Consider the following 27,383-nt stretch of genomic DNA (forward strand, 5'->3'; position numbering starts at 1 on the left):
CTAGTTCTAAGGAAAAATGATCGTAGATATAAAGGACTGATAAACAAGAATATAATTTAAAAAATATATATGTATAATAATCACCCACAAACAATGACAATAAAATACATTGTTTCATGTTACAGGCAGAAAGGACATCAGCTGGTAAAATTAAATGAAGCCATTACTGAAATACATCACGCTACAATAAATGGGGTAAAGCTGTTTAGAAAATATATTATAATGAGTCAGCAGGTCCCAGGTATACAGGGTGGGTGCACTGCCCAGGCTGGCAGGAACTAGGCAGGTCCCTATGACATCACTAGTTAGTCCTTATGACATCACTCACACCTAGCTGGTAAAAGCAAGTATCTTTGTAAGGGAGGCAATCGTGAAGCCGACTGCCTAAATACCGGCAGCCGGCTTCCCGACTGCCATTTCCCGGCAAGGGTGAAATTCCGGGCGTCTAGATGTAGACGCCCGCATTTCCCCGACGCCGGGAGACCGGCGCCCGGCATCCCGATCATACAGCCGCGGGGTGGGGGGGGGGTTAGGTTTAGGGCTCCCGGGGGGGACTTAGGGTTAGGCACCCCCCCGGGAGGGTTAGGTTTAGGCTAGGGGGAGGGAGGGTTAGGGTTAGGCACCCCTGAGGGGGACTTAGGGTTAGGCACCCCTCCGGGGGACTTAGGTTTAGGCAGTGGGGAAGGGGGTGGTTAGGGTTAGGCACTTAGAGGGGGGATTAGGGTTAGGCACTTGGCGGGGAAGTTAGGGTTAGGCACCCCTAAGGATGGTTAGGGTTAGGGGGGTTAGGTTAGGTTAGTAAATACTTACCTATCCACGATCGGGATTTCCAGCGCTGTCGGGCTTCCGCTGCGTCGCACTCTGCTCCTGTCGGGCTGCCGCTGACGGGAATCGAACCGTACCAATTTCATACCAATTCCCTTTGTAATACAAGCTGTTTTTCTTTCCACTCTCCTGGAGGAAAGACTCACATTGCATCCTCCATTGTCTACGACCTGTACCGACCTGTCATCATGTGATACAGACACCTACGGCAATGAGTGGCAGCGTCTGGGTCTCAGGCCCAGGCATCCGAGCTTTTGGTCATGCCCTGGGTGCATTCGCCGTGGCTGCAGGCGTAAGTGCAGCCATCCATTGGCATCTATCCCGTGACAGCCAGAAGGAAGCAGCGGTGGATAATGAAGCTGGCTTACAGAGGAACCAGGACTTAGGGCCTGATTCAGAGCCGTTCGCTATTTGCGGTCGTTCGTTCAAAAACAAGGGGTGGCTATTCAAATGATCAGTTCGCAAATTGCAGTCTGTTCACACCTCTAAGTCTGAATGAGCGAGCAAAACATACGCTCGTTTATTTGTTAAAAACGCCCCCTGGCCGCACGCACCATACGTCATGTCCGCTATTTATTAGATTAATCGAGTACATCGACCAGCGTATGAACTGCTCGCTATTCTTGTGGTTGGTTTTTGCTACCACAATCTTGCGAGCAGTTCTGGCTATAAAATAACCCAGTGACGTGGTCAATGACGCTGCTGTATTAATTATGCACACCCATAAAACGCCCGTTTTGACCTTTAAGCACGCCTGCGTTCGGATCTCCACTCCCCATTTTCAAGCACCTTCCCCTGTTACCACCCACATACGCCTCATTCTGTCACTCAAATTAGCAGGCATTCGCTATATTGCGAGCACATGAATTTCGGCCGCACTGACTGGTTCGCACATGCGTATAACGATCCGTACGCATGCGCAGATGTGCGAACATCGCTCGGAACGAGCGTACTGCCGCTAGCGAGTGGCTCTGAATGAGGGCCTTAATCCAGGATGGACAGTCCCCAAGGGCAAGTTCTAAAGAACCTGATGAAGTGTCAGGAGAGAACGTCGAGGAACCACAGGTCAGTGATGTTGGCATAAAGTCGTCAGTTCTGCCATATGTCCGTCAGCTGCCAGGACTCTCAGATAGTTCTGTAGAAACATTTTGTAGCGCTGAATTTAATGATGATATCCAGGAAGACAGCGGAGAACTGACAGCCGGCACATTATTTCCACCGACTGGACCTGCAGCAGAGACTGTTCCGAGTACGACATGTACAAGTTCCAGCATGACATGTTTCGAACAAGATCTGCAAAACGATTTCATATGTGACTTCCCTATAAGTCATAGACAGGATGTAGATACATCGTTATCATCCAATCATATAAGACCACCATGTGCGGTAGTAGCCAATGACATCTCCCCTTCCAGGAGAAACAGCGTCTCCTCTATAACTGAGAATCCAGAGCACCAGCCAGGATGATCGTGCCGAGAACCCACTCTGCAAGACACCCAACTGCGCTCGTCACCTCTGCATTCTCTGGAGAACGGGGCAGCTGAGGGAGCCGCAAGAGGAACTTCCGTCTCCATTCCTAAGAGCCTTCAGTACAGAGACACAGCAGAGAGGTTTCAGCTGACGCTGGGGAGCTGCCTGCCACTGTTACAGCTGGCAAGGAAGAACCATGCGCCAGGACTACTTCACGCACTGTACAACCTAATGAGTGACAACTACCTCAGCGTGCTGAAGGACTCTGCCATTTATGGGCATTTGACTGGCTGGGAGAGAAAGCGGATTCTCCAGCTGAGAATGATGGGAACACTGGCCCTGTGCAAAGTTGAGACCAGGAGCACATGTGACTGGAATGCGAACATCGGGAGTTCAGCGGAGGCAGAGCAACCTCAGTGCGGAGCGCAACTTCTCTCACTTAATATGCGCACAAACTGCTGGAAAATGGTGACAGCTATCCCTGAGGAGACCTGTCTGGTAGGATGCAGCATATGCTCTATGCTTAACTACCTGTTCATTGTAGGAGGCCTCCAAAAGACCAAAGAGGGCTCGGTTTGTAGCAGCACATTAATGTGGCACCTGGAGCAGACTGGCACCAATGATAACAGCAAGGTGCCACCTGAAGCTCATCCCACTTGATGGCTGCCTGTATGCCATTGGAGGAAAGGGCCTGCACACTGGGGAAAGATACAATCCAAGATCAGACCCCTGGACCCTCGTGGCTCCCCGTCCTAAAGACGTTCCCAGGGGCGCATGAAGCTGCCGGCCGTGGAGGGAAGATTTACATCACAGGGGGAAATTGGTATTACCGCCTCTTCTGCTACAAACCCAGCAGTGACAGGTGGAAAGAACGTCCTTATGAAGCCTGCTGAGGGCGCTCCTGTGACATGGTGGCAATCGGTCGCAACCTGTACAGATTTGACATAGGTAAGGACTGCGTCAGTATTATCCAGCACAATACTGCCACCAAGAAGTGGTCGCAGTACAGAGCATCTTTCCCAGGCAGCGAGGTTCCGTTTAGATGCGCTGCACTGGATGACACCATATACTGCGGAAACAGCCAGACCACTGCGCTCTTCTCAGAGAACAACGGAAAAGCTGCATTGACATCAGCGTATTTCAGCGCAGTCCCCGTCCAGAGTCTGGACTACCCTTGCCTCGCTGCTTTACACCTGCGTGGGCCAACTACTTAAACATCTATATAAATCATGTAAAGACTTATTACACCTTATTGTCTTCAATAAAATAAGTGCAAAAACTTTGTGCTATCTGTTAACATCAAATTTGTTTGCGGTTATTTCTTTTAGTTTATTCATTATTCTGGCTTTATTGGTGCATACAATGTTGGGTTTGGGAAAATAATAATAAAAAGTAATAATACTGTGGGCCTGATTCAGAGCCGGACGCTCTGAAAGAGCGCTCGCACTGAATCAGGGCGTTATTTTTGTGCGGCCTCCTGGCTGCTCGCTTAGCCGTGGGTGACCACCCACAGCTATTGCGAGCGGCCAGGTGATGGTCGCGATGGTCTCGACCATCGCGACCATCGGGGCTTGCGACGAGACCCTTGTGGTAGGGTCTCGTTCCCGCAAGCCCCAGTGAGCTTTCGGCTCTATTGGAGCCGGAAGCTCAACCACTGACATCACTTGTGATGTCAGTGGGGCCGCTCCCAAACGGCAGGCGTTCCTTGGGTAACGCTTCCGTTTGGCCAGCCACCCCCCCTGCCCGCCTCCAAAACGGGGCAAGCTGTCATTCAAAATCGACAGCTGCCCCGCTTTGGTGCGATACCTGTAGCGACGGAGCGCCATTGAGGTTAATGCTACTGTATCCAATGGCGTCCTTCCTGTTAGTGACCATTTTTGCACTGGCTCATGTCTGCAGAGGTGGGTAATAAAGATGTTTACTGACCAGAGCTAATAAGTACATGAAACAGACCTGAAGGGTCTGAATACTGGCGGCTCAATATCGGTTCAAATCCCGACAGCGGCATCCCGATGCATGAAGATCCTGACAAGTACCCTAACCCTCCCCCTAACCCCCCCTAACCCTCCCTTAGTGGTGCCTAACCCTAACCCCACCTAGTACCTAACCATAACCTCCCCCCGGTGGTGTCTAACCCTAAACCCCCTTCCCACACCTTAAAACCTAACCCTCCCAGGGGGGTGCCTAACCAAAACCCGCCCTCCCTGTAGCCTAACCCTAACCCCTCCCCAGGGGATGCCCTACCCTAATCTCCCCCCAGGGGTGCCTAAACCTAACCCCCCTATCCCCGAGGACAGTGATACTTACCTAGCGTCCGGGCGTTCGGGATTCTGGCAGTCGGGATGCGGACGCCACTATCCTGATCTCATTCGGGATAGCGGCATCTGCATTTTGCCGGCGATCAGGATTCCGATGACGGTATTTCGGCAGCCGGGATCCCATTCGCTGTCTTTTAACTACATCCCGACCTGAGGAGCTTCCCACATCACTTACAGAAACGCTCACTTAGCCTATTTATTGTAATGAAATAAGGCTGCCAGATACATATATTTTTGCACCTAAACTGAAATAAAGACATTTTGGGACTGACAGAGGTGGATGCTAATCCCTGCGTGACTGCAACTTTTTACGCAGTACAACTGCAAATTTATGCTAAAGCCGCAGCCAATGGAATTCGTACAGAGACGCCCTCCGGCTGCCTCTGTAATCTGGCGCTTTGCATGAAAAGTCGCACTGTCGGTGGCACATCTGTTGCACGATCGAACATTACAACGTCCCAAAGTTTGCTCTAAATGTCCTTCTGAACATGGGCGACAAAATCGCTGCAACTGCAAAAAATGTCGCCAACCGCTACAGGCCTGCAACATGTCCATGATGCGTCTGCATCTGAATAGCCAATGCCCTACTACCACACATAAACGCCCATTCAAATACCACTGCTCTGTGTCCGAATTCCTACTGCTTCCCCCACCGGTAATCATCGGGATGCATGTGCCGGGCGACTATGATGCCTGCGTAGTAAAGAAATCAGCAGACAACTATACAAGAATCGGCGCCACATCCACTTGTGAACGAGGCTCTTTGCCCTCTGTTTAATAATCAGCCCACTGGGCTCATTAAAGTGGTGACCGCCAAAGGTTTCCACATGTCGTTGCATGGTGCAGACTACGTTACAAGAATCACAAGGGAACAATGATGGTGGTAACAGAGCAAAATACGTTTTTGTCAATGGATTAAGCTTTTTAGTGCATTACTGCTTCGGAAAACTTTAATGTATCTTGTACTGTGAATAAATAAATACAGTATGTTAGGTTTCTCTGCCTTCTCCCTTGTTACCAGTTGGTGGCAGCACTGTGCTGAGTCAAGAATTCTGTATCCTGCATTCTATAAGCAGGTGATGGCAGGGGGCCTGTTTACATCTGCATGGCCATATTTATAATGGGTGCAGGGTGTGCGGTGCACACGGGCCCCTGGGTCCAGGGGGTTCCGCACCCATACTTTTTTTTCCCTACTTACCTCTCCAATGTCCCACTGAGTAGCGCTGCTGAAAACACCTGGAAAATGGCCCTATAAGTAGCTGTTACTGGTTTTTTGTTTTCTCCCTGTGAATTCATGACTACAAATAACGCAGCATTCTAGTAACCCTAGTTTACTAGGCTTAGGGCTTTGTTAGAGTACAGGGTTAATGTTGTCTGGGCATTAGTGCTAAGGTATTAGAGTTAGGGGTTAGTGTTAGGGGTTTGTTAGAGTTGGGGGTTAAAGCTGTCTGGGCATTAGTGTTAAGGTATTAGAGTTAGGGGTTAGTGTTAGGGGTTTGTTAGAGTTGGGGGTTAAGGTTGTCTGGGCATTAGTGCTAAGGTATTAGAGTTAGGGGTTAGTGTTAGGGGTTTGTTAGAGTTGGGGGTTATGGTTGTCTGGGCATTAGTGCTAAGGTATTAGAGTTAGGGGTTAGTGTTAGGGGTTTGTTAGAGTTGGGGGCTAAGGTTGTCTGGGCATTAGTGTTAAGGTATTAGAGTTAAGGGTTAGTGTTAGGGGTTTGTTAGAGTTGGGGGTTAAGGTTGTCTGGGCATTAGTGATAAGGTATTAGAGTTAGGGGTTAGTGTTAGGGGTTTGTTAGAGTTGGGGGTTAAGGTTGTCTGGGCATTAGTGCTAAGATATTAGAGTTAGGGGTTAGTGTTAGGGGTTTGTTAGAGTTGGGGGCTAAGGTTGTCTGGGCATTAGTGCTAAGGTATTAGAGTTAGGGGTTAGTGTTAGGGGTTTGTTAGAGTTGGGGGCTAAGGTTGTCTGGGCATTAGTGCTAAGGTATTAGAGTTAGGGGTTAGTGTTAGGGGTTTGTTAGAGTTGGGGGCTAAGGTTGTCTGGGCATTAATGCTAAGGTATTAGAGTTAGGGGTTAGAGTTAGGGGTTTGTTAGAGTTGGGGGTTAAGGTTGTCTGGGCATTAGTGCTAAGGTATTAGAGTTAGGGGTTAGAGTTAGGGGTTTGTTAGAGTCGGGAGCTAAGGTTGTCTGGGCATTAATGCTAAGGTATTAGAGTTAGGGGTTAGAGTTAGGGGTTTGTTAGAGTTGGGGGCTAAGGTTGTCTGGGCATTAGTGTTAAGGTATTAGAGTTAGGGGTTAGTGTTAGGGGTTTGTTAGAGTTGGGGGCTAAGGTTGTCTGGGCATTAGTGCTAAGGTATTAGAGTTAGGGGTTAGTGTTAGGGGCTTGTTAGAGTTGGGGGCTAAGGTTGTCTGGGCATTAGTGTTAAGGTATTAGAGTTAGGGGTTCGTGTTAGGGGTTTGTTAGAGTTGGGGGTTAAGGTTGTCTGGGCATTAGTGTTAAGGTATTAGAGTTAGGGGTTAGTGTTAGGGGTTTGTTAGAGTTGGGGGCTAAGGATGTCTGGGCATTAGTGCTAAGGTATTAGAGTTAGGGGTTAGTGTTAGGGGTTTGTTAGAGTTGGGGGTTAAGGTTGTCTGGGCATTAGTGCTAAGGTATTAGAGTTAGGGGTTAGTGTTAGGGATTTGTTAGAGTTGGGGGCTAAGGTTGTCTGGGCATTAGTGCTAAGGTATTAGAGTTAGGGGTTCGTGTTAGGGGTTTGTTAGAGTTGGGGGTTATGGTTGTCTGGGCATTAGTGTTAAGGTATTAGAGTTAGGGGTTAGTGTTAGGGGTTTGTTAGAGTTGGGGGCTAAGGATGTCTGGGCATTAGTGCTAAGGTATTAGAGTTAGGGGTTAGTGTTAGGGGTTTGTTAGAGTTGGGGGTTAAGGTTGTCTGGGAATTAGTGATAAGGTATTAGAGTTAGGGGTTAGTGTTAGGGATTTGTTAGAGTTGGGGGCTAAGGTTGTCTGGGCATTAGTGCTAAGGTATTAGAGTTAGGGGTTCGTGTTAGGGGTTTGTTAGAGTTGGGGGTTAAGGTTGTCTGGGCATTAGTGCTAAGGTATTAGAGTTAGGGGTTAGTGTTAGGGGTTTGTTAGAGTTGGGGGTTAAGGTTGTCTGGGCATTAGTGTTAAGGTATTAGAGTTAGGGGTTCGTGTTAGGGGTTTGTTAGAGTTGGGGGTTAAGGTTGTCTGGGCATTAGTGCTAAGGTATTAGAGTTAGGGGTTCGTGTTAGTGGTTTGTTAGAGTTGGGGGCTAAGGTTGTCTGGGCATTAGTGCTAAGGTATTAGAGTTAGGGGTTAGTGTTAGGGGTTTGTTAGAGTTGGGGGTTAAGGTTGTCTGGGCATTAGTGCTAAGGTATTAGAGTTAGGGGTTAGTGTTAGGGGTTTGTTAGAGTTGGGGGTTAAGGTTGTCTGGGCATTAGTGTTAAGGTATTAGAGTTAGGGGTTAGTGTTAGGGGTTTGTTAGAGTTGGGGGTTAAGGTTGTCTGGGCATTAGTGCTAAGGTATTAGAGTTAGGGGTTAGTGTTAGCGTTTTGTTAGGGTCGTGGGTTAAGGATGTTTGGGAATTAGTGTCAGGGTATAAGGGTTAGGGTGGGGTTAAGGGTACGGGGACAAATACTTATGGCCAAGTCACCAAGGTCCAGGATATGACTCCATAATAGCCAAAATATCCTGATCATCTTGTCACTAATGCAGTTAGTTCTGGAATTTTATCTCCTAAGCTTCTCGGATTTGCACTCACAGATTTAACCATGTTCAGACATTACATAAAACAATGACAATGATTTAGTTGGTATTATCTGGTTTCAGATATTGTTCAATGTGCCTAACTCTAACCCCCCCTTCCTGCACCCTAACCCTCCTGGTGGGTTCCTAACCCTAACCATCCCCTGGGGTTACCTAACCCTAACCTCACCTTTCCCCTAGCCTAACCCTAACCCTCCCGGCAGGTGCCTAACCCTAAGTCCACCCGGTGGTGCCTAAACCTAACCTTCTCCACACCCCCCCTCCTGCGGCTAACAGCTAGAAAGTCCCGCTTACGGGATGCCGGGTGTTGGGATTTCAACGTCGTCGCTATTTTGTCGCCTATCTTTAGTCCCGGGTTGGGATGCTAAGGTCGGGATTCCGACGCCCGGGATCTCGCCCGCTGGCAAATTAACTACTTTCCCTCTGAAAGAACACTCATTGACAGCCATGCAATGGATAGGGGCATATTCAATTGGGCGCGAGGTTTAGCAAAGTAAAAACCTCTCTGCCCTCGCATCCAATTTTGGATTACTGCGGGTATGCACTTATCCAATCATAAAAAAGTGGTGGCGGGGTTTTCAGAGTTGAAAACCCTGCGCCGTGTGAAAAAAAAAAAAGAAATTCTGCACTTGGAGGTGTAGCTCTCCCAGCGTCCATTGCGGGGGGGCCACACAAACATTGGGTGGGATACACATACACCGGGGGTCACACACACACTCACTCACTCATACACACTTACATACACCACACCTCACATACTCACCGCTGCTGCAGGAGTCCGGGTCCCGACGCTGGATGCAGAAGACAGCGCTGCAGAAGGTGAGTAATTAAGGACTAATTACGCTAATTGGAAACTTCTAATTGCCTAATTAGTCCTAAGGGGGGTATTATCGGAAAAATCACACTTGCTCTGGAGGTACCTGAAAGAAAACCTCCCGAAGCGCAAAAAAAAAAAAAAATTTAATGCAGGCAAAACCCCACAGGTGCAGGATTTTTGCTATTCTCCCACCCAATTGAATATGCCCCATAGAGTGCAGTTAATGCCTGTGACACTCAGCACTAGCCACCATGGACCCCAATGACTCAATTCTGGTAGTTTACTTTTAGTACATAGTTTTTTTTGCATGTTTTACCCCAACCCTAACCCTAAAAATAAGACAAAAATGTGATGTCAACATGTTATTATATGTCATCATTTTAACAACATATTTTCTTGCCGACCTTATGCCTATGTCGACATTCTGACCGGATACCCATTCATGGACCACCCACGCTGTGATATCTGTATTATTGGTCATTAAGAGCCACAATATGGCAGCATGGTTGTTGCTAGATCCAAGTTGGAGAAAGAACTGACGTGACAACCACATGACCGCCACGGCAGGGCCGGCCAGCTACCAGTGTTACTATCATCCATGTGGGCATAGAGGGGGAATATAAACTTGTGGCAAGCGAAGCAAGCCACTGTGCCCGAAGCAGGGAAACTTTTGACCCCCCCGTTCTGAACCTTGCCCCTCCCCCTTTTGTCGCTTGTCACGTGATTGTGATGTCAGAGGTCCCGTTCAACACCTCATTCTAGACCATATATGCCATGCGTGGCCAACCATCTTTTAACCACTGGGTTACGCCATCTGGAATAAAAAAAATCTAAAAAAATTTAAGTTTGACTCACAGCTCCTATAGCAGAATTAGGATTTTGCCAGAGTTCGTATTTTTTATTATTATTATTATTATTATTATTATTATAATTATCGTTTATTTATATGGCGCCACAATTGTTCCGCAGCGCCTTACAAAGTACATACACAAATAGGTTGACCAGTGACTTACAGAACAATACGATACAGGATGAGGACATGGATAGTATATATTGCTACATTAGTAACCATAACACCCAGATAATCAACAGAGCAAAGCAACCAAGTGTTAAGGTGCGTACACACTGGGCGATAAAGTGGACGACTGAACGATAACGATATCATTATCGTTCAGTCGTCCACTTTATCGTCCATTTTTAAGCCCAAAAAGATGAACGATAACGACGACGCGCATTCCCGCGGGTCGTTCGTCATCCTCGTTCATCGGGCTGACATGCAGGCCAACCTGAAGATCTCGTCAGGTTGCTGCATGTTGGGGAATGGGGGAGATATCGTTCAGCGGCTGTGCTCAATGTCATGAACGACATCAAGCACAGCCAGCCGGGGACAACACTACACGATATCGCTCAGGGAGCATATCGTCTAGTGTGTATGCACCTTTAGGTGCCCTAGTGGGGAGTAAGAAGTAGATGAAAGTAAAGTAGGGAGAAGCACAAGAGGGTAGAAGGCCCTGCTCATAAGAGCTTACATTCTAAAAGGGAGGGGCAGACAACCTGGTTTGTATCAGATGGGGTAGACAGGGAGGAAGGAGCATGTAGCAGGGAGTTAGGATGGGAGCTGGAAGGCTTTGATGAAGTAGTGGGGTCTTGAGAGCCCGTTTGAAGGATTGCAAAGAGGTGGAGAGTCTGATGGGAAGAGGGAGAGAGTTCCAGAGGTGGGGAGCAGTGCGGGCAAAATCTCAGAGGCATGAGTGGGAGGAAGTAATCAGTTGGCAGGAGAGGCGGCGTGCATTAGTCGAATGAGGAGCGTGGACAGGAGAGTGAAGTGAGATGAGATCAGAGATGTAAATGGAAGAAGATTGGGTGAGGGCTTTGTAAGTGAGTGTGAGATTCTTGAATTGGGTTCTGAAAGGGAAGGGGAGCTAGTGTAGGGCTTGTAGGAGAGGGGAGGCAGATGCAGAGCGTATTAAGAGGAAGATGAGCCGAGCAGCAGCATTGAGGACAGACTTTAGAGGGGAAAGAAGGGAGTTGGGGAGGCCAGATAGGAGGAGATTACAGTAGTTCAGGTTTAGTCTGATGCTCGTGAATAAGTTCCATAAAGATTTGTTGAGTCAATTAATATATAAAGCAGTTAGAATAAATAACTCATTCACAGGGGTTCGGTATGAATCCCGACAGTGGCGAGAAGTACCATAACCCTCCCCCTCTCCTCCCCCATAACCCTCCCTTGGTGGTGCCTAACCCTAACCACCCCTTCCCGCAACCCAGAACCTAACCCTCCCCAGGGGGTACCTAACCCTAACCTCCCCCCGGTGGTGCCTATCCCTAACTCCCCTTTCCTGCACCCAGAACCTAACCCTTCCTGGGGGATGCCTTATCCCTAACCTCACCCCGGTAGTGCCTAACCCTAACCCCCGCTCCCCGCAGCCTAACCCTAACCCTCCCTGGGGGGTGCCTAACAGAAATCTCCCCCTCGGGGTCCCCAAACTAACCCCCCCATCCCCAGGCTAAGCGTAGTACTTACCCATATACATATCTTCGGGATGGCGGGGGTTGGGATGCCAACGTCGGTATCCTGATGTTTTTGGGATAGTGGCGTCTGCATTATGCCGGGCATTTGGATTCCGATGTCTGTATATCGACGCCCAGGATCCCATCCACCGGCATATTAAACATATCCCCATTCACAGGTTTAAAGCCCACAGTTTATCTGAGCTTAACACTGTTTAATTAGCTGCTGGAAAAATGATGGGCAGATTTATTTTAAATTGTAGAATTATAGGGATTATAGGGATTTGTGTGTAATATTTGTGCCTGTGTGGCGTGGTGTGTCACAGGTTTTATTGACGTTAAATAGTTAATTCCCACAACCCATTTATAAGAGGCTTGCGATGCACAAGATAACCTACTGTATATAGAGCCGATAGTAAATCACTGAATTGTAAGATACAAGTTAATGGGGTGCAGCAACTTGAGGGTGTGGGTTGGTTTTCAGACAACCCTTCTTGGTGTCTTTACAACAAACACTGTCCAGGTGATTATTATCCTGGTGTGACTTGTCAGGTCCCCACCATTCCTAATTATCATGTCTTCTTAACTGGGTCATCCTCATGGAATGTAACAAGGGTTCCATCCTCCTGTTCATCTTGGCCTCAATCAGTTTTGTTGTAGCTTTTCTGGGTAGGAACTTACCGGACAGCTTCAATGAGGCCAAATACATCACCTTCAGCATGCTAACCTAAACTTTCATTCCCGCCTATCTTAGCACTAAGGGTAATTATTTTGTGGCCAGTGAGATTTATGCCATATCACTGTCCAGTTTTGGTCTTCTGTGCTTTAGATTTGGCCCCAAATTCATTATCATCCCCTGAAGCCGTCAAGGAACACAAAAGAATATTTAATGTCAAAGATGTAAAAATATGACACCGCAAGAAATATTTGAAAAGAATATCGAGTAGGTACCTTACAATAGAAGAATTGGGGTGTTCCGTAGTTATAACTAGGTGCAAGGGTAAGAAATGGATTTTGCATGAGAGGGGGGGGTGCAATTTTTGCGTTTGGACAAAATATTTTTACGTGACGTATGTGCAAAGTCTTCAAATGCTACGAACAATATATGTAACCAATGCCGTATATATATATATAATATATATATATATGTCCTGCTGTGACATTCTGTAGATCACAATACACTACAGAGAGGATCCTAAAACGATGCTCGTTCGAGCCTTATATTCTGTATATCTTAAGTAGGCTATGACTGCATGTGTCTCTGGCTTATTTCATCCTGCAATATAATATATTATATATATATATGGACATAATAATACAAGGTACATGAGTGCACCTCGCTCGCCTTTAGCAAAGAATGCCATCTAGACGACAAAGCATGCACAACAGTGTACAAATAGGCAGAGTTTCTTTAAAATGGGTACGTAACACCATAAAGTAGCATCTGCAGGGTCATATTTTATTTTTTACAACTTCATAGGTGATTCTTAGAGCCCCCATTGTCACCCTACTATTGCGCCACATGCTACAATCCAATAGCCCGATCTCTGAATGGCCAGATAGAGAACATTGGGCTACGTATGCTATTGGTCAAACTGTTCATATTTAGCTGTACACGTGCCATGGCATTCTCTGCTCCTGACACTTCCTGGTCGGCCCATGATATCCCACACAAGCAATGAGGTCACTGGCCAACCTCATTTACTGTCCCGCCATTCCGGGTTCAGTGTGACTGGATTAGGTTTCGATTTTCACCGAAAAGGATGCGGTCACTTATAATAATAAAGGGACAGGAGCCAATAGTACTTTAGCAGAATCCTTTAATGAGATAAGCAGGCAGGTTCTCATGTGATCTTGTTCTTTACAACTTAGAACACATGGGCAGAAGTCAGCTAGGACGCGTGACATCTTAAAGGACACCTGGGGGGGTTTCCTAACGTAAGGTTTTTGTATTGCTACATACCCTGTTTATGTCACATATAGGAAAGTGTAAATAAAGTTATTTTAAAAAGCTACAAGCATTTCAAAAGTTATCGTTTTAAATATATTTCTCTAGGTGTGAAAATGTGTACCCACGTCAGCAGTACCGGGTGATGGAACGGCTGCAGTATAAGGCAGTTGGAGTGGAGTCACTCTGCACTGTCGGCCTCATTCAGAGACGTGCGCTATAGCACGTCCGCTGCATCTTTGGACTGTGCTAATATATGCAAAAGCCACAGGAGTCGTCATAAGTAAAAAAAAAATACCTCCTAGCGGCTTCGCTGATCGCTGCTACTTTCAAAGACACTGCATCGAATCAACTGCGTGAACATCGGACATCTGAGTAACCCTTAGGTTGTTCTGGATGTCTTGCAAACTCACGCTGCCGGGGCCAGGGAAGCCTTAAGGAAGCAGCCACTGGCTTCGGCACGCCCAAAAAATGAGGCCCAATCCTCCGTTTTCTGTTACGCTCCCTGTTCCCACCAGTGGTGTACCTCCACTGGGTGACACCCAGTGCGGTTAGTAGAGTAGTGCACGCGGCACATTTATTTAATCCGTAAAAAAAAATTTTTTTTTTACAGATTTTTTTATTATTATATTGTACGGAAAATGTGAATCTCCTTGATGATTTTCAGCAGTGAACCCCTGACTTCTTGGTTCCTTAAGCTGTAGATAAGAGGGTTCAACATGGGAGTCACTACACTATAAAAGAGAGCTAGAAACCTATCAATGTCTAGAGAGTACAAGGATCGGGGCCGTAGGTACATAAAGGAAGCTGTGCCGTAGAAGAGAGAGACCGAAGTGAGGTGGGACACACAGGTAGAGTATGCTTTTCCCCGCTTTTCCACCGAGGTCATTTTCAGTAGCGTTGAGATAATTTGGGTGTAGGATGCAAGAATCAGGAGAAAAGGCGTCAGAAGGATGACCACGCACACGCTGAAGATGGCAATCTCATTCAGGTAGGTCTCGGAGCATGCCAGCTTTAGGACTGGAGGTATGTCACAGAAGAAGTGGTCAATGACGTTAGGACCACAGTAGGGCAGCATAAAGATGAAGGTGGTCTGTCCTAAAGATAGAAGCGCACCAGAGGACCACGCCACAGCAGACAGGTGGCAGCACCTATGCTTGCTCATCACCAAATTGTAGACGAGCGGTCGGCAGATAGCCGTGTATCGATCAAATGCCATAATAGCCAGGAGAAGACACTCTGTGGTCCCCAAGAACAGAAAGAAGAACATCTGTACGGCGCAGCCAAGGAACAATATTTTTTTATCCTCTGACACCAGGTTTTTAAGAATATTCGGGAGAGTGACAGATGAGTAGATTGTCTCCAGGATGGACAAGTTACAGAGGAAGAAGTACATGGGGGAGTGGAGGGCATGGTCTGAGTGCACAATGTAGACGACTGCCCCATTACCCATCAGAGTTGCCAAGTAAACGAAGAGTAAGAAGACGAAGTAGGGAAGCCAAACGTCAGTGAAAGCTGAGAAGCCAAGAATAACAAAGTGGGTCACCGTGGTTTGGTTACTCATCGCGGTCATTGAAGATCAGTCTTCATCCTGCTGGACAAACGGCACCAGATTATAGTGAACTAGGTGGAACTTCCTGCTGAGTAGATTATAGTAGAACTAGGTGGAACTTCCTGCTTTATATCTGCTGAGTAGGTTGACGTGTCAGTGGTCGTTGACCATGACTATGGAATATATAATGTTATTTGATAAACAGCATGGCAGCAAGTAACCTTCAAAGCAAGTAGCAGAGATTAAGAAATCCGTTATTATCCTCATTAAACGCACAAAATAGGAAACTGTTCAATATTTTTTGTTACATTAATTTGTACATATACTGTATACTCCTGCAATGGTTATTTACAGTAGAAAAAATTAGCATAGTGCATCTTGTTTTTTTTTTTTTTTTTTTTAAACAATTTCTTGATCTGCCTGCTGAGATTCTCAGTGCAACCGTCACGTATTTTAATCTGCGAACGGGACCTGTATTAAAAGAAAAAATAAAATAAATTAAAATTAAAAAAATTCGTTAGAAGCACATGCTACTTAAATATGTAATGTCTAGCTCTGTATTTCCCCCCACACAAAAATAACACAATTGTTTTTCAATTCAAGCATTACTTTGTATTTCGGAGAACTAATGGTGAACGCAATCAGCGCAAAAATGACTTAGTTATATAACACAAATAAAGTTTTTGAAAATCACTCGTTACCCATGACCTGGAGAAGCTCTGCCGCACTGCGGCTATAAATGTTCAGCTGGTGTAGGAGAAAGCAGATTAACCAGAAGCTAAAGGTAACAGTATAAAGATAGTGATAAACATACATGTAAATGTGAGACGATCCACTAGTCTCAATACCAGTCCAGTCTCAGCCATAATGGCCATTCCTACAAGGTCACATGACTAAGGCATCATGTGACTCGCCTAGTAGCATAATTTGACCCCCATTCATTTATATATTTCTGGTTTATTAGAGTCAGTAAACAGTGGCTAAGGAGGTGATGTTCCCTTTTAAAATTAAAAAGCCCCGTGACCCCACTTTCCCTTGCAAAAACAGGAGCACCTTCAAGCTCTGTGGCTGCCCATCATTTTCATCCCATTTAAATGTATCTTGCCCACAAAGCAAGAAATTCTAAATAATTAAAACATCTAATCTTGAGATCTAATGAGCAATTGTGAAAGAAAAAATGGCGTTATTCATGGAAACCAATCAAATGTTTGCTTGCATTTTCTCAACACTACTAGAGATATCACAGCTAGAATCTGATTGGCTGCTTTGGGTATCACTTTCATTTATCTGCAGTATACTGTAGAACAGTTTCCATAGGTGCCCACCACTGTATAAGAGGAGAATTAAGGAGGTATTGGTGGGGACTCAATGAAAACCCAAAAAGGCAGCAATTTCTCAGTTCTGTTCAGAGGCTGGTCTCATGGGTTACCAAATTATACAGCATAAAACAGGCGCTGTATCTGGCATATTGATATTGTAGAATTATTACATTAATAACGGTGCATACACACGGTCAGATTTTTCTTCAGATCTGAACGATAACGATTTAAAAAATTGTTAAATCGTTCATATCTGAAGGAAAATCTGACATATGCCTGAACGATGGACGATGAACGATGCGCGTTCCCGATGGTCCGATAACGATATCTGACATCTGATGTGTTTGCAGTCAGACTTGGACGATTCCATTCATTTTAATGCAGTCAAAAATCGTTCAATCGTTCAAATCGTTCAAATCTTTGGTAAAATCGTTCAAATCGTTCATCTGACAGATCTGACCATGTGTATGCTCCATAAGACTATTTATTAAAAAATGCAGATATGCCCCCAAAAACTAGCAACTCTTTTTGCTGCCGTTTGCTGGTTTTGGACAGTTTACCATTACACTCATGCCAGGAAAGCTATTCCATTAAGATGTTGCCCCAGTGAATGTTAAAAGCTTAACTTTCAGGACTGATGGCAGCGGTGAGAGAGTTTACACTGCCTGGTACGATAAGAGAATTGAGGGTCTCATTCAGAGCCGCTCGTAAGCGGCCGCTCGTTCGTTCCGAGCGATGTTCGCACATCTGCGCATGCGTATCGGTTTCAGTACGCATGCGCGAACCAGTCAGTGCGGTCAGAAATAGTGCGCTCGCAATATAGCGAATGCCTTCTATTTTGAGTGACAGAATGAGGCGTTTGTGGGTGGTAACAGGGGAAGGTGCTTAAAAACGGGGAGTGGAGATCCGAACGCAGGCGTGCCAAACGGTCAAAACGGGCGTTTTAAGGGTGTGCATAATTAAGAAAGCAGCGTCATCGACCACGTCAGTTGGGTGTGTTTTAGCCAGAACTGCTCGCATTATTGCGGTAGGAAAAACCAACCACAAGAATAGCGAGCAGTTCATACGCCGTTCGATGCACTCGATTAATCTAATAAATAGCGGACATGACGTATGATGCGAGCGGCCAGGGGGCGTTTTTTACAAAAAAACGTCCGCATGTTTTGTTCGCTCGTTAGACATAGAGGCGTCAACAGACCGCAAAGAGCGAACGGTTAATTTAAATAGCCAGCCCCTTTTTCAGAACGTCCATCCGCAAATAGCGTCCGGCTCTGAATCAGACCCTGAGGCTGTTTGAAATGCTAAAAGGCATCCAGAATTCTGAGCCTGTGTGATAGAGCTTTGTCTGACCTGTTTACATTTAGATTAATCCACCATTTGTGTCTTCGTAGCACTATGAAAATGTTTTTTGTTTTCATGCCATCCCAGGGGAAATGTACATTGTTCTATATTTTTTGTGAGAAATCTAAGCAGCACTTTATATATCATTGGTAAGAATATCAAAGCAGAACATCCGCTCAGCTAGAAAGATCTGCGGGATTGGGTAAGCTGCGTATGATCTTCCTGAGGTAACTTTACACGCAACATACAGAGGATTGCCCAGCTCCGGCGTGTAGCTAAAGGCTGTAAGCCCACGTGCTGACGAGCTGTATTTCTAGGGATCAGCTGTACATTAGGGGATATTATAGGTCCCTCTCCAATTTGGCTCATGACAGATTATTCCAATTAAAACTGTCCCCTATGTGTTATTTATTTTTGTTCTTTATTCCCTGGCACTTTGTATCAAAAAACTCTGCATTAGTTTAGCTGCACATTGTCTGCAAGCGTAGAGGCCATTGTGCCGGGAATATAGGATACACAGGTAGCAGAAGTAGCACCCCAGTACCAGAAAAGTAAAATACTACAATGGGCTAAATTTGAGGAAAATCAAACACTGGAAGGAAATGGTTTTGATTAGGGATGAGCAGGTTCAGATTTCTGAAATCCGAACCCCCCCGAGCCCCTCCGTTCCGAGCCGGGAACCGAGTCCGGCTCGGGTTTTCTCGCCAGACTTGGTTCCCGGAACGAGGCAAAACGTCATCCTCGCGCTGTCGGATTCTCGCAGGTTTTGGATTCCCCGCGTCGGCGCCATTTTTCACTCCGGCTGTGGACAGTGAAGAGGGAGGGTGGGGGTTGCTGTGCTGGTGCTGCTGTTGTCCACAGGGGCTGTGTCCAAAGTCCATAGGGGCTGGCTGGGTTGTGTTGTGCAGTGCTGTTGTCCCATAAAGGCTGTGTTGTCCATAGAAGGAGGGTGGGGGTTGCTGTGCTGGTGCTGCTGTTGTCCACAGGGGCTGTGTCCAAAGTCCATAGGGGCTGGCTGGCCTGTGTTGTGTTGTGCAGTGCTGTTGTCCCATAAAGGCTGTAGTCCTAAAGGGGTGCTGTAGTGTTGTCCAGGGGGTGCTCTGTCCATCAAGGGTGCTCCCCCCAAGTGTAAAAAATATATATATTTTTTGCTGTTTGTGTGCGCATTAGCTGCACGTGCATCAACAAAGTAGCAGCGCCAAGCGTGCGCCTGTGTCATAAGTAAAGGGCCGGCTGGTCTGTTGAAGGGTGGTGTAACCCCCAAAGTGCCCCAAAAAATTAAAACATTTTCTTTTTTTTCTTTTTCTGTGTTGTGTGCGCCTTAGCCGCACGTGCATCAACAAAGTAGCAGCGCCAAGTATGTACTCTTTGGGGTCTAGTATTTCCACTGCAGTGTCACTCATAGATGGGCCACGTGTTTGTGCCGCCCACTTGTGCAACCTTTTGGCCATAAAAACACTATTGTGAGGTGTGAAGTGTTCAGAATAGACTGGAAATGAGTGGAAATGAATGTTATTGGGGTTAATAATAGCGTAGGAACTAAAAAAAAAAAATTCTGTGATTTTAGCTGTTTTTATGCTTTATTCCAAAAAAATACAGATCCAAAACACAAAACCCAGAACCCAAAACACGAAAGGGTGGTTTTGGCAAAACCAATCCAGATCCAAAACACGAAGAAAGATCCAGATCCAAAACCAAAACACAAAACACGAAAAGTGGCCGGTGCACACCCCTAGTTTTGATACAAGTAAACTGGAAAAGATAGGTTGTGTATAAGAAAACACAAAACTGGTAGAAATAGTTTATCTAGAAGGATGCACTACATTAAAGGAATGATGGCACTAGAATATGGTTCCACTATAAGTAGGGGTCTCCTCTAGAAGGCTGTGGTTTAAGGGATGGTGGCTGAGACTCTATAAGATAGGGCTTTGTCATGTGGTAGATATTTCTATTGGCAGAACATATGATGTTGCAACTGACATCACCATACCTCCGTCTAGGTACGAAGTCCCAGACCCGGCAGTGAGATCGAGGCAGCGAGGAGCTCACTCCCCTCCTAACAACTCCCAAAACCATTCTTATTCACAGAACTGTTCCATATTTTGGAGTGGTGGGAAGAACGGACCCTTCCCCTGCAGGGAGGTTATTTAAGTCCAGAGTCAAGCCTTTTGATTTGCAGTAGTGGATCAAAGCAACACCCACCCTCCCATTATCCACATGTTCTCTCTCTTAGTAGGAGCACTGTGTCCAGCCACAGAAAGGTGCCCTGTGGTGGGTAAGAGGTCACTCCATCTGGCTCTTTGGCAACACCCAAGGACACCTACAAGTGGTTGGGTCGTGGGTGGTGTATTTAAGGAGGTTGAGTGTGAGCAGGTTAAGGGAGGGGGACGGGTTCCTAAACCATTGTCCCGGGCTCTTTATTTCACTGGCAGTTAGTGTGGGCAAAAGCCTGAGAGGTGGAGTTGGTGGGGGGTGCATCAGCCCTAAGAGCACCATAAAAGTTAAAACACAGTACATGCTGATGCTACCCTAGAAAGAAGCACAACACTAAAACAAAAACATTTCATCTAAAAGTAAAAAGAAGAACTAAAACTATAAAAATCACTACTAGAAGGAATAGATTTATAACAAGATAATCATAATACCACATTAGAGGGAATGGTTTCACGACATGACATCGCAACACCACAAATCAAATCATTAGGAATGGCATCACTAGGAAACAAATCATTTAAAGGAAAAACAACATTATAAGGAAACAACATAGCGAAACAATCGGTAACATCGGACCCATACGCACAGTTAAGGCAGGTCAGACCTCACTCAGGGATTGCTTACTTCAGCGCACGCTATGAGGCCTCCGGCTGCGTACGGTATCGCAGTGGCTAATTTATGCGCGCCCCTGCAATGCCGTTGAAACGCACTGGCACACCTGCGTTCGCCCGACCACCACCCACAAACGGCACTTCCTGTCAATCACTCTGTCATGGGTCTGCGTACACACTGCGATCTCATTCCCAAACGCAGTGGCCAGTTTGCGCACGTTCACTGCGATGCGTACGCCTGCGCAGTACGCAACAATCGGCCGTTTGCGTGCATCTTGGCACTTGCGATTCTTGCTGAATCAGGCCCTGAGTCTGCACACGGGCTCTCTCCTCTCTTAAAACGCCCGTGATAATGGCTTCGCCGTAATAAACACAAAAGGAACAGGTTCACTAGACAAAAACACAAACTTTTCAAGTATAAATTTTAATATGCAGAGATATCGTCTTCCTCGCTCTTGCTTACGATTACAGAATGGTGGCATTGCAGAATGCGAAAGAACGATGAAGGGGCAAATAAAATACTAGGGGTGTGAAGCAGAAGTGCACGCAAGTGCGCTTTACAGGCGGATCTTGTGATCGTTAGTATTGTGCATGCTTTGGAGCTGAGCGCACACATCTATTTGCGATCCTGAGGCGCACTTTTCAGCGCTCTCTCCTCTTGCAGCTGAATGGGTGTATCTGTCTGGTAAAGGGGAGGTTGTACGTAGGCTACGTTTAGTGAGGGCGTGTTGTGGGCATGTAGGCGGAATTGAGGACTATGCCGAGTTGCGTGTACACAGATAACGGTCTGATGTCAGGCGCATCCCTTGCACCAAGGACAGGGCTGGTGTAAGCACACACTCATAGGGGGAGATGTACTAAAGTTAGGACAGTGATAACGTGGAGAGTGATAAAGTCCCAACCGATCAGCTCCTAGCTGTCACTTTACATAGTGAGGACAGCTATTTAGCTAAGCATGAGTATAGGGGCAGTGCGGCTACAGAGATGAGTACAACTCAACATATGGGCAAATATCAACATTTATTTCCATGCATACAGTGCAATGCAAGTGTAATTGCACCTGAAATGCCTATAGCCTTGTATCAGCCCCTATAAGTCTACAACTAGGATGGGCCAGACTAGCGGAAAAGGTAACGCTAAAACTATTGGTTTCCCGAGAAGGGCAAGTTTACATACAAAGGCGCCATAAGGAATTCATTAACAACAATGAAATACAAAACTAAAAAGAAAAGGTTCAGCAGATTGGCGACCCTCCTTCTCCTTACCTGTAGGGTTCCCCCAAGGGTCCATCCTTGGCCCCTTCTCTTCACTCTCTACACCTTCTCCCTTGGAAATTTCACCAGCTCCTTCTACCTAAATCTACCTCTCTACCCCTGACATTTCTCCCTCTGTACTCTCTCACGTCTCTATCTGCCTCTCTGCCATCTCCTCCTGAATGTCCCGGCACTTTCTGAAACCCAAAATGCTAAAATGGAGCTCATCATTTTCTCCCCATCAAGATTTCCTCCACCCCACCCCCCCATTGACAACATCTCCCTATCTTCTGTTCTGCGTATACACTGCCTCGTAGTCATCCTCGATTCAACTGTCTCCTTCTCCACACATTCGACCATCTTTTAGTCCTGCCACTTCCAAAATCTCTAGTTTTTGGCCCCTCCTCACCCCAAATGCCACTAAAATGCACTCATCATCTCCCGCCTTGACTACCATCACTTTCTCCTTCTATGTCACCTCTACCTGCACCAATCTGTCCTTAACACTGATGCCCATCTCATTCTACTCTCTCGCCATATGGCATCTGCCTCCTCCCTCTGCAACCACCAACAGTGGCAATTTATCCCTTTCAGATTCCAGTTCAAGCTTTAAAGTCCCTCATCTCTCCAAAGCCCTTCATCACTCCAAACCCTTCATCACTCCAAACCCTTCATCACTCCAAAGCCCTTCATCGCTCCAAAGTCCTTCATCGCTCCAAAACCCTTCATCACTCCAAAGTCCTTCATCGCTCCAAAGCCCTTCATCACTCCAAAGTTCTTCATTACTCCAAAGCCCTTCATCACTCCAAAGTCCTTCATCGCTCCAAAGCTCTTCTTCACTCCAAAGTCCCTCATCACTCCAAAGTCCTTCATCACTCTAAAGCCCTTCATCACTCCTCCCGAACTACATCTCCAATCTCATCTCTATCCTCACTCCCTCCTGCCCTCTATGGTCATCCTTAGAATGCTGCCTCAGTGCTACTCTTGCCACTCCCTCCAATGCCTGCCACCAAAATGTCTCCTGCTCAGGCCCAGATTAAGGGCCACATGGACATGGGGCTGAAAATAATCAAGGGCCTATTGTAAAAGTGGGGGAGATGTGACCAGTGCTGTGTGAGTGAGGCCAGTGCCATGTGGGCGTATAAACTCTCTACACTATCAGCCCCACTGTCTCCCTAAATACATAGAGGAGATCTGAGTGGCATGTGGGTTAAAGGATGTGGGGTAGGGTTTAATAATGCATACCTCCCAAACGTCACAATTTTGGTGGGACAGTCCCGCTTTTCTGTCACTGTCCTGCCTTCCAAAGTGGGAGCTGCAGTGGTGGTGGTGGGGGGAGATGGAAGGCCTTCTCTCACCTGCTGCTCTGCTTTGCTCTGCTTAGCAGAGCAAGCAGTGATTAGTTTCTTTGGGCGTGCGTGTGGCATTTATTCGCTAGAGAGAGGGACTGGTTGCAGGCCCAGCAGCTCTTGATGCATTGAGCATGGCCCCAGCGTCATGACAGCAGGGGTGTGGTTTGCAGTTACGACATGTTGCACAAAGCCATGACCCCCTTTGACATTTCTCAATACTTGGGAGGTATGGTAATATGTTGTGAAGTCTGAAGGGAGTTTTGGAGCAGAGCTGGAATCTGAGGGCATGTGGGGCATTTTGGGGTTAGTAGGAGCATTTTGTGGCAAGTGGGAGGTAGGAGGGCATGTGGGAGAATAGTTAAACAAGTAAGGGCTCTAAGGGGTACTTGGAGGGCATGTGAGGGTTCTGATGGGAAGAATGATGCTGTGAAGGTGTGGAATCATGATAGGGCTTTTTTTATGTCTGAGAATAAGGGCAATGTGTAACTACTGAAGTATAGGCGCCCATTGAAGTATATCAGTTTGCCCATCACTGGTCTAAATTAGTTTCTTGGCTGTGGGAGGAAACCGGAGCACCTGCAGGAAACGCGGAGAGAACATACAAACTCCACACAGGTCGGAATGAAACTCTAAGGCCTAACTAAGCCAATCACTGTGTTTCTGTGTGGCCGTTACTTAAACATTTACTTTACTACAACTCTTTCATCTTCCTTAACAATATACTAATAAATTATATATATTCCCGACGACCACGGTCCTCAAGGCAGGTTTTAAGGATAGTCATACTTGTGCACAGGTGACTTAATTAGTACCTCAGTTATTTTGATTTAACCACCTGTGCTCAAGCATGGATATCACTAAAGCCAGGACTGTTAGTGTGCCTTAAGGACCATGGTTGGGAAACACTGCTTTACAGGCTGTGTTTGAAAAATGACAGGAGCTGATTGGTTGGTACTTTATCTCCATGCATAGACCCCATAGTCCCAGTTTACATATAAGAGCAGTAGTATAGTACACTATACCAAACATTACAGAATACAATCTCAATGCAGAATCTCATTATCACCGTTAAAAGTAATTGTAGCTAATTAGAGTTGTAACCAATTATCATGGCTATATGTCTGTGTGACCCCAGGGATTATTACTCCAGAGATAAATCTAGCGGACTGTTTTACCCCAAGGAATAAGTCCCAACGGAAACTTACTCACAGCATCCAATCTTCTCTGATGCACAAATAGCTGTAAATACAGCTCCGAGCTTCATCAATATTCATCAAAGGCAACGAGAAAAGCATGCACTAATTATCCTGCACGAGTCCATTGTGTGACTGGAGGAACATATCACTGAGGGGAACGGATAGTACATAGATAGAGCATTGCGTCACGGGTGCATGTTGATTCAGTAATATCGGCTTAACTCATTTTTAGCTGTTGAAAAAGGGCATTTATCGACCCCGAAAACAGCATTAAGACCAAAGTGCCTGAATCCGAATAACACATCGCCAGGTAATAATAATAATATTATATATATATATATATATATATATATATATATGGCCAGAACCTGGATATTCCTCGGTCAGACTGTTTGAGAGTGGTTACATGTTTTTGTGAAAGGGTGGAGAGGAAGTATTCAAAGTCAAAAAGCGTCATCCAAAATATTTATTCTGTGTAAATAAAATGTTGTTCCTCTTGGTATATTAACTTGTAGTAAAAAAAATGTGCAAGATTGGTGTTAAATGAAGTGAAACACATTGGTAATAGCAGACATGACTTGGGATTTCCAAGAAGGGTCCAAAATGTAACTAGATATTTAGGAATGACACCTCTCAAAAAATCTTGTAACATGTATTTTGTATTTTCTTGTTGTGAAACATGCAATACACCTGCCCAAAGCACAGCCCTAAATCATTTTCCAGTGTTTTATAAATAACAGATTAATAATCCTAGTGACAATAACAGCATGCACTGGAAATTATACCCTAGCATAGTGTACAAACTACGTTGTACAATAAATGTATGATCTGAGAGCAACTGACACCTGGTGGGCATATGTAGTATTGCAACTTGTTCATGGACCCCTACCACTGCACTTCCCCGTTGAACGCTGAATTAGGCCAAATGTGAGCAAGTTCTAGCTAAAATTTCCTCTGAAGAATTCCTGACTGTTTAGTTATTTAGCTGGAAATGTAAAAAAAATATATAGATATAATTGTGCGGAATGTTTACAAAAAGTAAAGGGAATTTTTTGGGAAGAAACTCTTACTTCTGTATCCATACAAGAGATGGACATGGGCAGGCATGAAACAATGGTAGATCTTTCCCTTTTGATGCTCTTTAATGAACATTATGTACTGAGGTTTATTGGTTTATTGGTTCAACAGATCACGTTCCAGCTGCTAATTTTATCAGAGCTGGGTTTTTTTGGTTTTTTACTTGTTACAGGTCATCAAGTGTCTGTCAAGGGATAGTTTCCAAAGACGAGTATCCATTATTTTATTAGCGGCTTTATATGATAATATGAGCAAGCATGACCACGACGACCTCTGATAAGTATGAGTACAGGTAGGTAGCCATAAAATCAATGACCATGAAATTGTAAAAACTAGTAGAAAACTTTAGTATCATTTTTGTTTTTCAATGTAGACACAGGCGCCTATGTACCAGCTTGACAACAATGAAATGAAATTGCCATCGGTGGCCATAGATTAATAACAATACCTTGAAGGAATGGAGAGCTTAAACTCTACGACGGTGACTGAATTCATCCTCTCAACCTTCTCCGATCTCCACAGTTATCAGCATGAGCTCTTTGCGGTGTTTCTCTTTATTTTACTTATTACCGTGATAGGTAACTTGGCAATCCTTGTGTTAACCTGTTCAGACTCCCAGCTCCAGACTCCCATGTACATTTTCCTGGGCAACCTGTCTTTTGTAGACATCTGTCTGTCCTTGGTGACCGTGCCTCAAATGCTGAAGAACCTCTTGTTGGAACTGAAGAGAAGAGTCATCGTGTTTGGGAGTTGTATGGCCCAAATCTACTTCTTCTTGACGTTCGCCAATGTGGAGGACTTCTTGCTTGCCGTCATGGCATATGACCGGTATGTAGCCATATACAACCCTCTTCACTATGTGATCATAATGAACAGGAAACTCTGTGCCCAACTGATTGCTGGTTGCTGGCTACTCTCAACGGCAAATTCAATTCTGCACACGACATTGACCTCGCGGCTCTCGTACTGTCAATCCAACCGTATCAACCATTTCTTGTGTGACATGGTGCCTCTAATTAAACTCTCCTGCTCCGATACAACCATCAATGAGCTGGTCATCTTCACCGAAGGATCCGTTGTGGTAGCTGGGCCGTTCTTATTCGTCCTAGTGTCTTATATCCGTATTATTTTTGCCATTCTGAAGATCCGCTCAGCCGAGGGAAGAAGGAAGGCTTTCTCCACTTGCTCTTCCCACCTTGCAGTGGTTATGTTTTATTTTGGGACTATATTGTTTATGTACTTCCGTCCTTCCTCTAGCTATGCTCTGACAAAGGACAGGATAGCTAGCGTCATGTACACAGTTCTTGCCCCCATGTTAAACCCTTTCATCTACAGTTTGAGGAACAAGGATGTGAAGCAGGCTGCACGGAGGCTCTTTAACAGAATGAGTCTTGCCTGACTAACATGACAATTGTGTCTCCAGTTGGGAAAGGTATTCATGTGAATCTAATATCCGGAATGCAGTTTCCCAGATTAGGGGACTTTCTGTAAATTGGAGCCCCATACCAAAAAAACTACGAATACATATTTAAATATGTATTCTGTATTCCCTCACACCGATATTCCCCTTATTATTGCATTGTAGGATGACGCCCTTAAAGTTCATGTCATTATATAAAACATAGGACCTGATTTAGAGATGGAGTGGTCGCAGCACCGAAATTTACGCTATTGAGCGATATTTTGCTACTGGTATTGCACAAAACTCCAGGAACCCTTTACTGCGCAGGCGAGAACCCAAGTGTCCTATGCTGGTCACAATTGTGTACGGCATCGCTGACACCTGAGAAGGGGTTT

At 45.7% G+C, this 27,383-nt stretch overlaps 2 protein-coding genes and 1 pseudogene across 2 annotated transcripts; 2 read left to right on the forward strand and 1 right to left on the reverse strand.

The window, feature by feature from the left end:
* Positions 1–1,800: 1,800 nt before the first annotated feature.
* LOC148542307 (kelch domain-containing protein 7B-like) lies at positions 1,801–3,509 on the forward strand (annotated as a pseudogene).
* A 10,787-nt stretch (positions 3,510–14,296) lies between these two features.
* LOC148542308 (olfactory receptor 10C1-like) lies at positions 14,297–15,235 on the reverse strand. The gene has a single exon (XM_088469501.1). It carries the CDS (start codon positions 15,233–15,235, stop codon positions 14,297–14,299), a length of 939 nt encoding a protein of 312 aa, XP_088325627.1.
* A 10,808-nt stretch (positions 15,236–26,043) lies between these two features.
* On the forward strand, positions 26,044–26,985 carry LOC148542309 (olfactory receptor 1f45-like). The gene has a single exon (XM_088469065.1). It carries the CDS (start codon positions 26,044–26,046, stop codon positions 26,983–26,985), a length of 942 nt encoding a protein of 313 aa, XP_088325191.1.
* The last annotated feature ends 398 nt before the right edge of the window (positions 26,986–27,383 follow it).

Source organism: Taudactylus pleione, unplaced genomic scaffold, assembly GCF_031769625.1.
Source record: "Taudactylus pleione unplaced genomic scaffold, aTauple2 ptg000013l, whole genome shotgun sequence".
Lineage (NCBI taxonomy): Eukaryota > Metazoa > Chordata > Amphibia > Anura > Myobatrachidae > Taudactylus > Taudactylus pleione.

What these genes read in the sequence shown, in the direction of transcription:
- LOC148542308 (XM_088469501.1), bottom strand. Translation starts at nt 15,235, where the DNA reads ATGAGTAACCAAACCACGGTGACCCACTTTGTTATTCTTGGCTTCTCA.
- LOC148542309 (XM_088469065.1), top strand. Translation starts at nt 26,044, where the DNA reads ATGGAGAGCTTAAACTCTACGACGGTGACTGAATTCATCCTCTCAACC.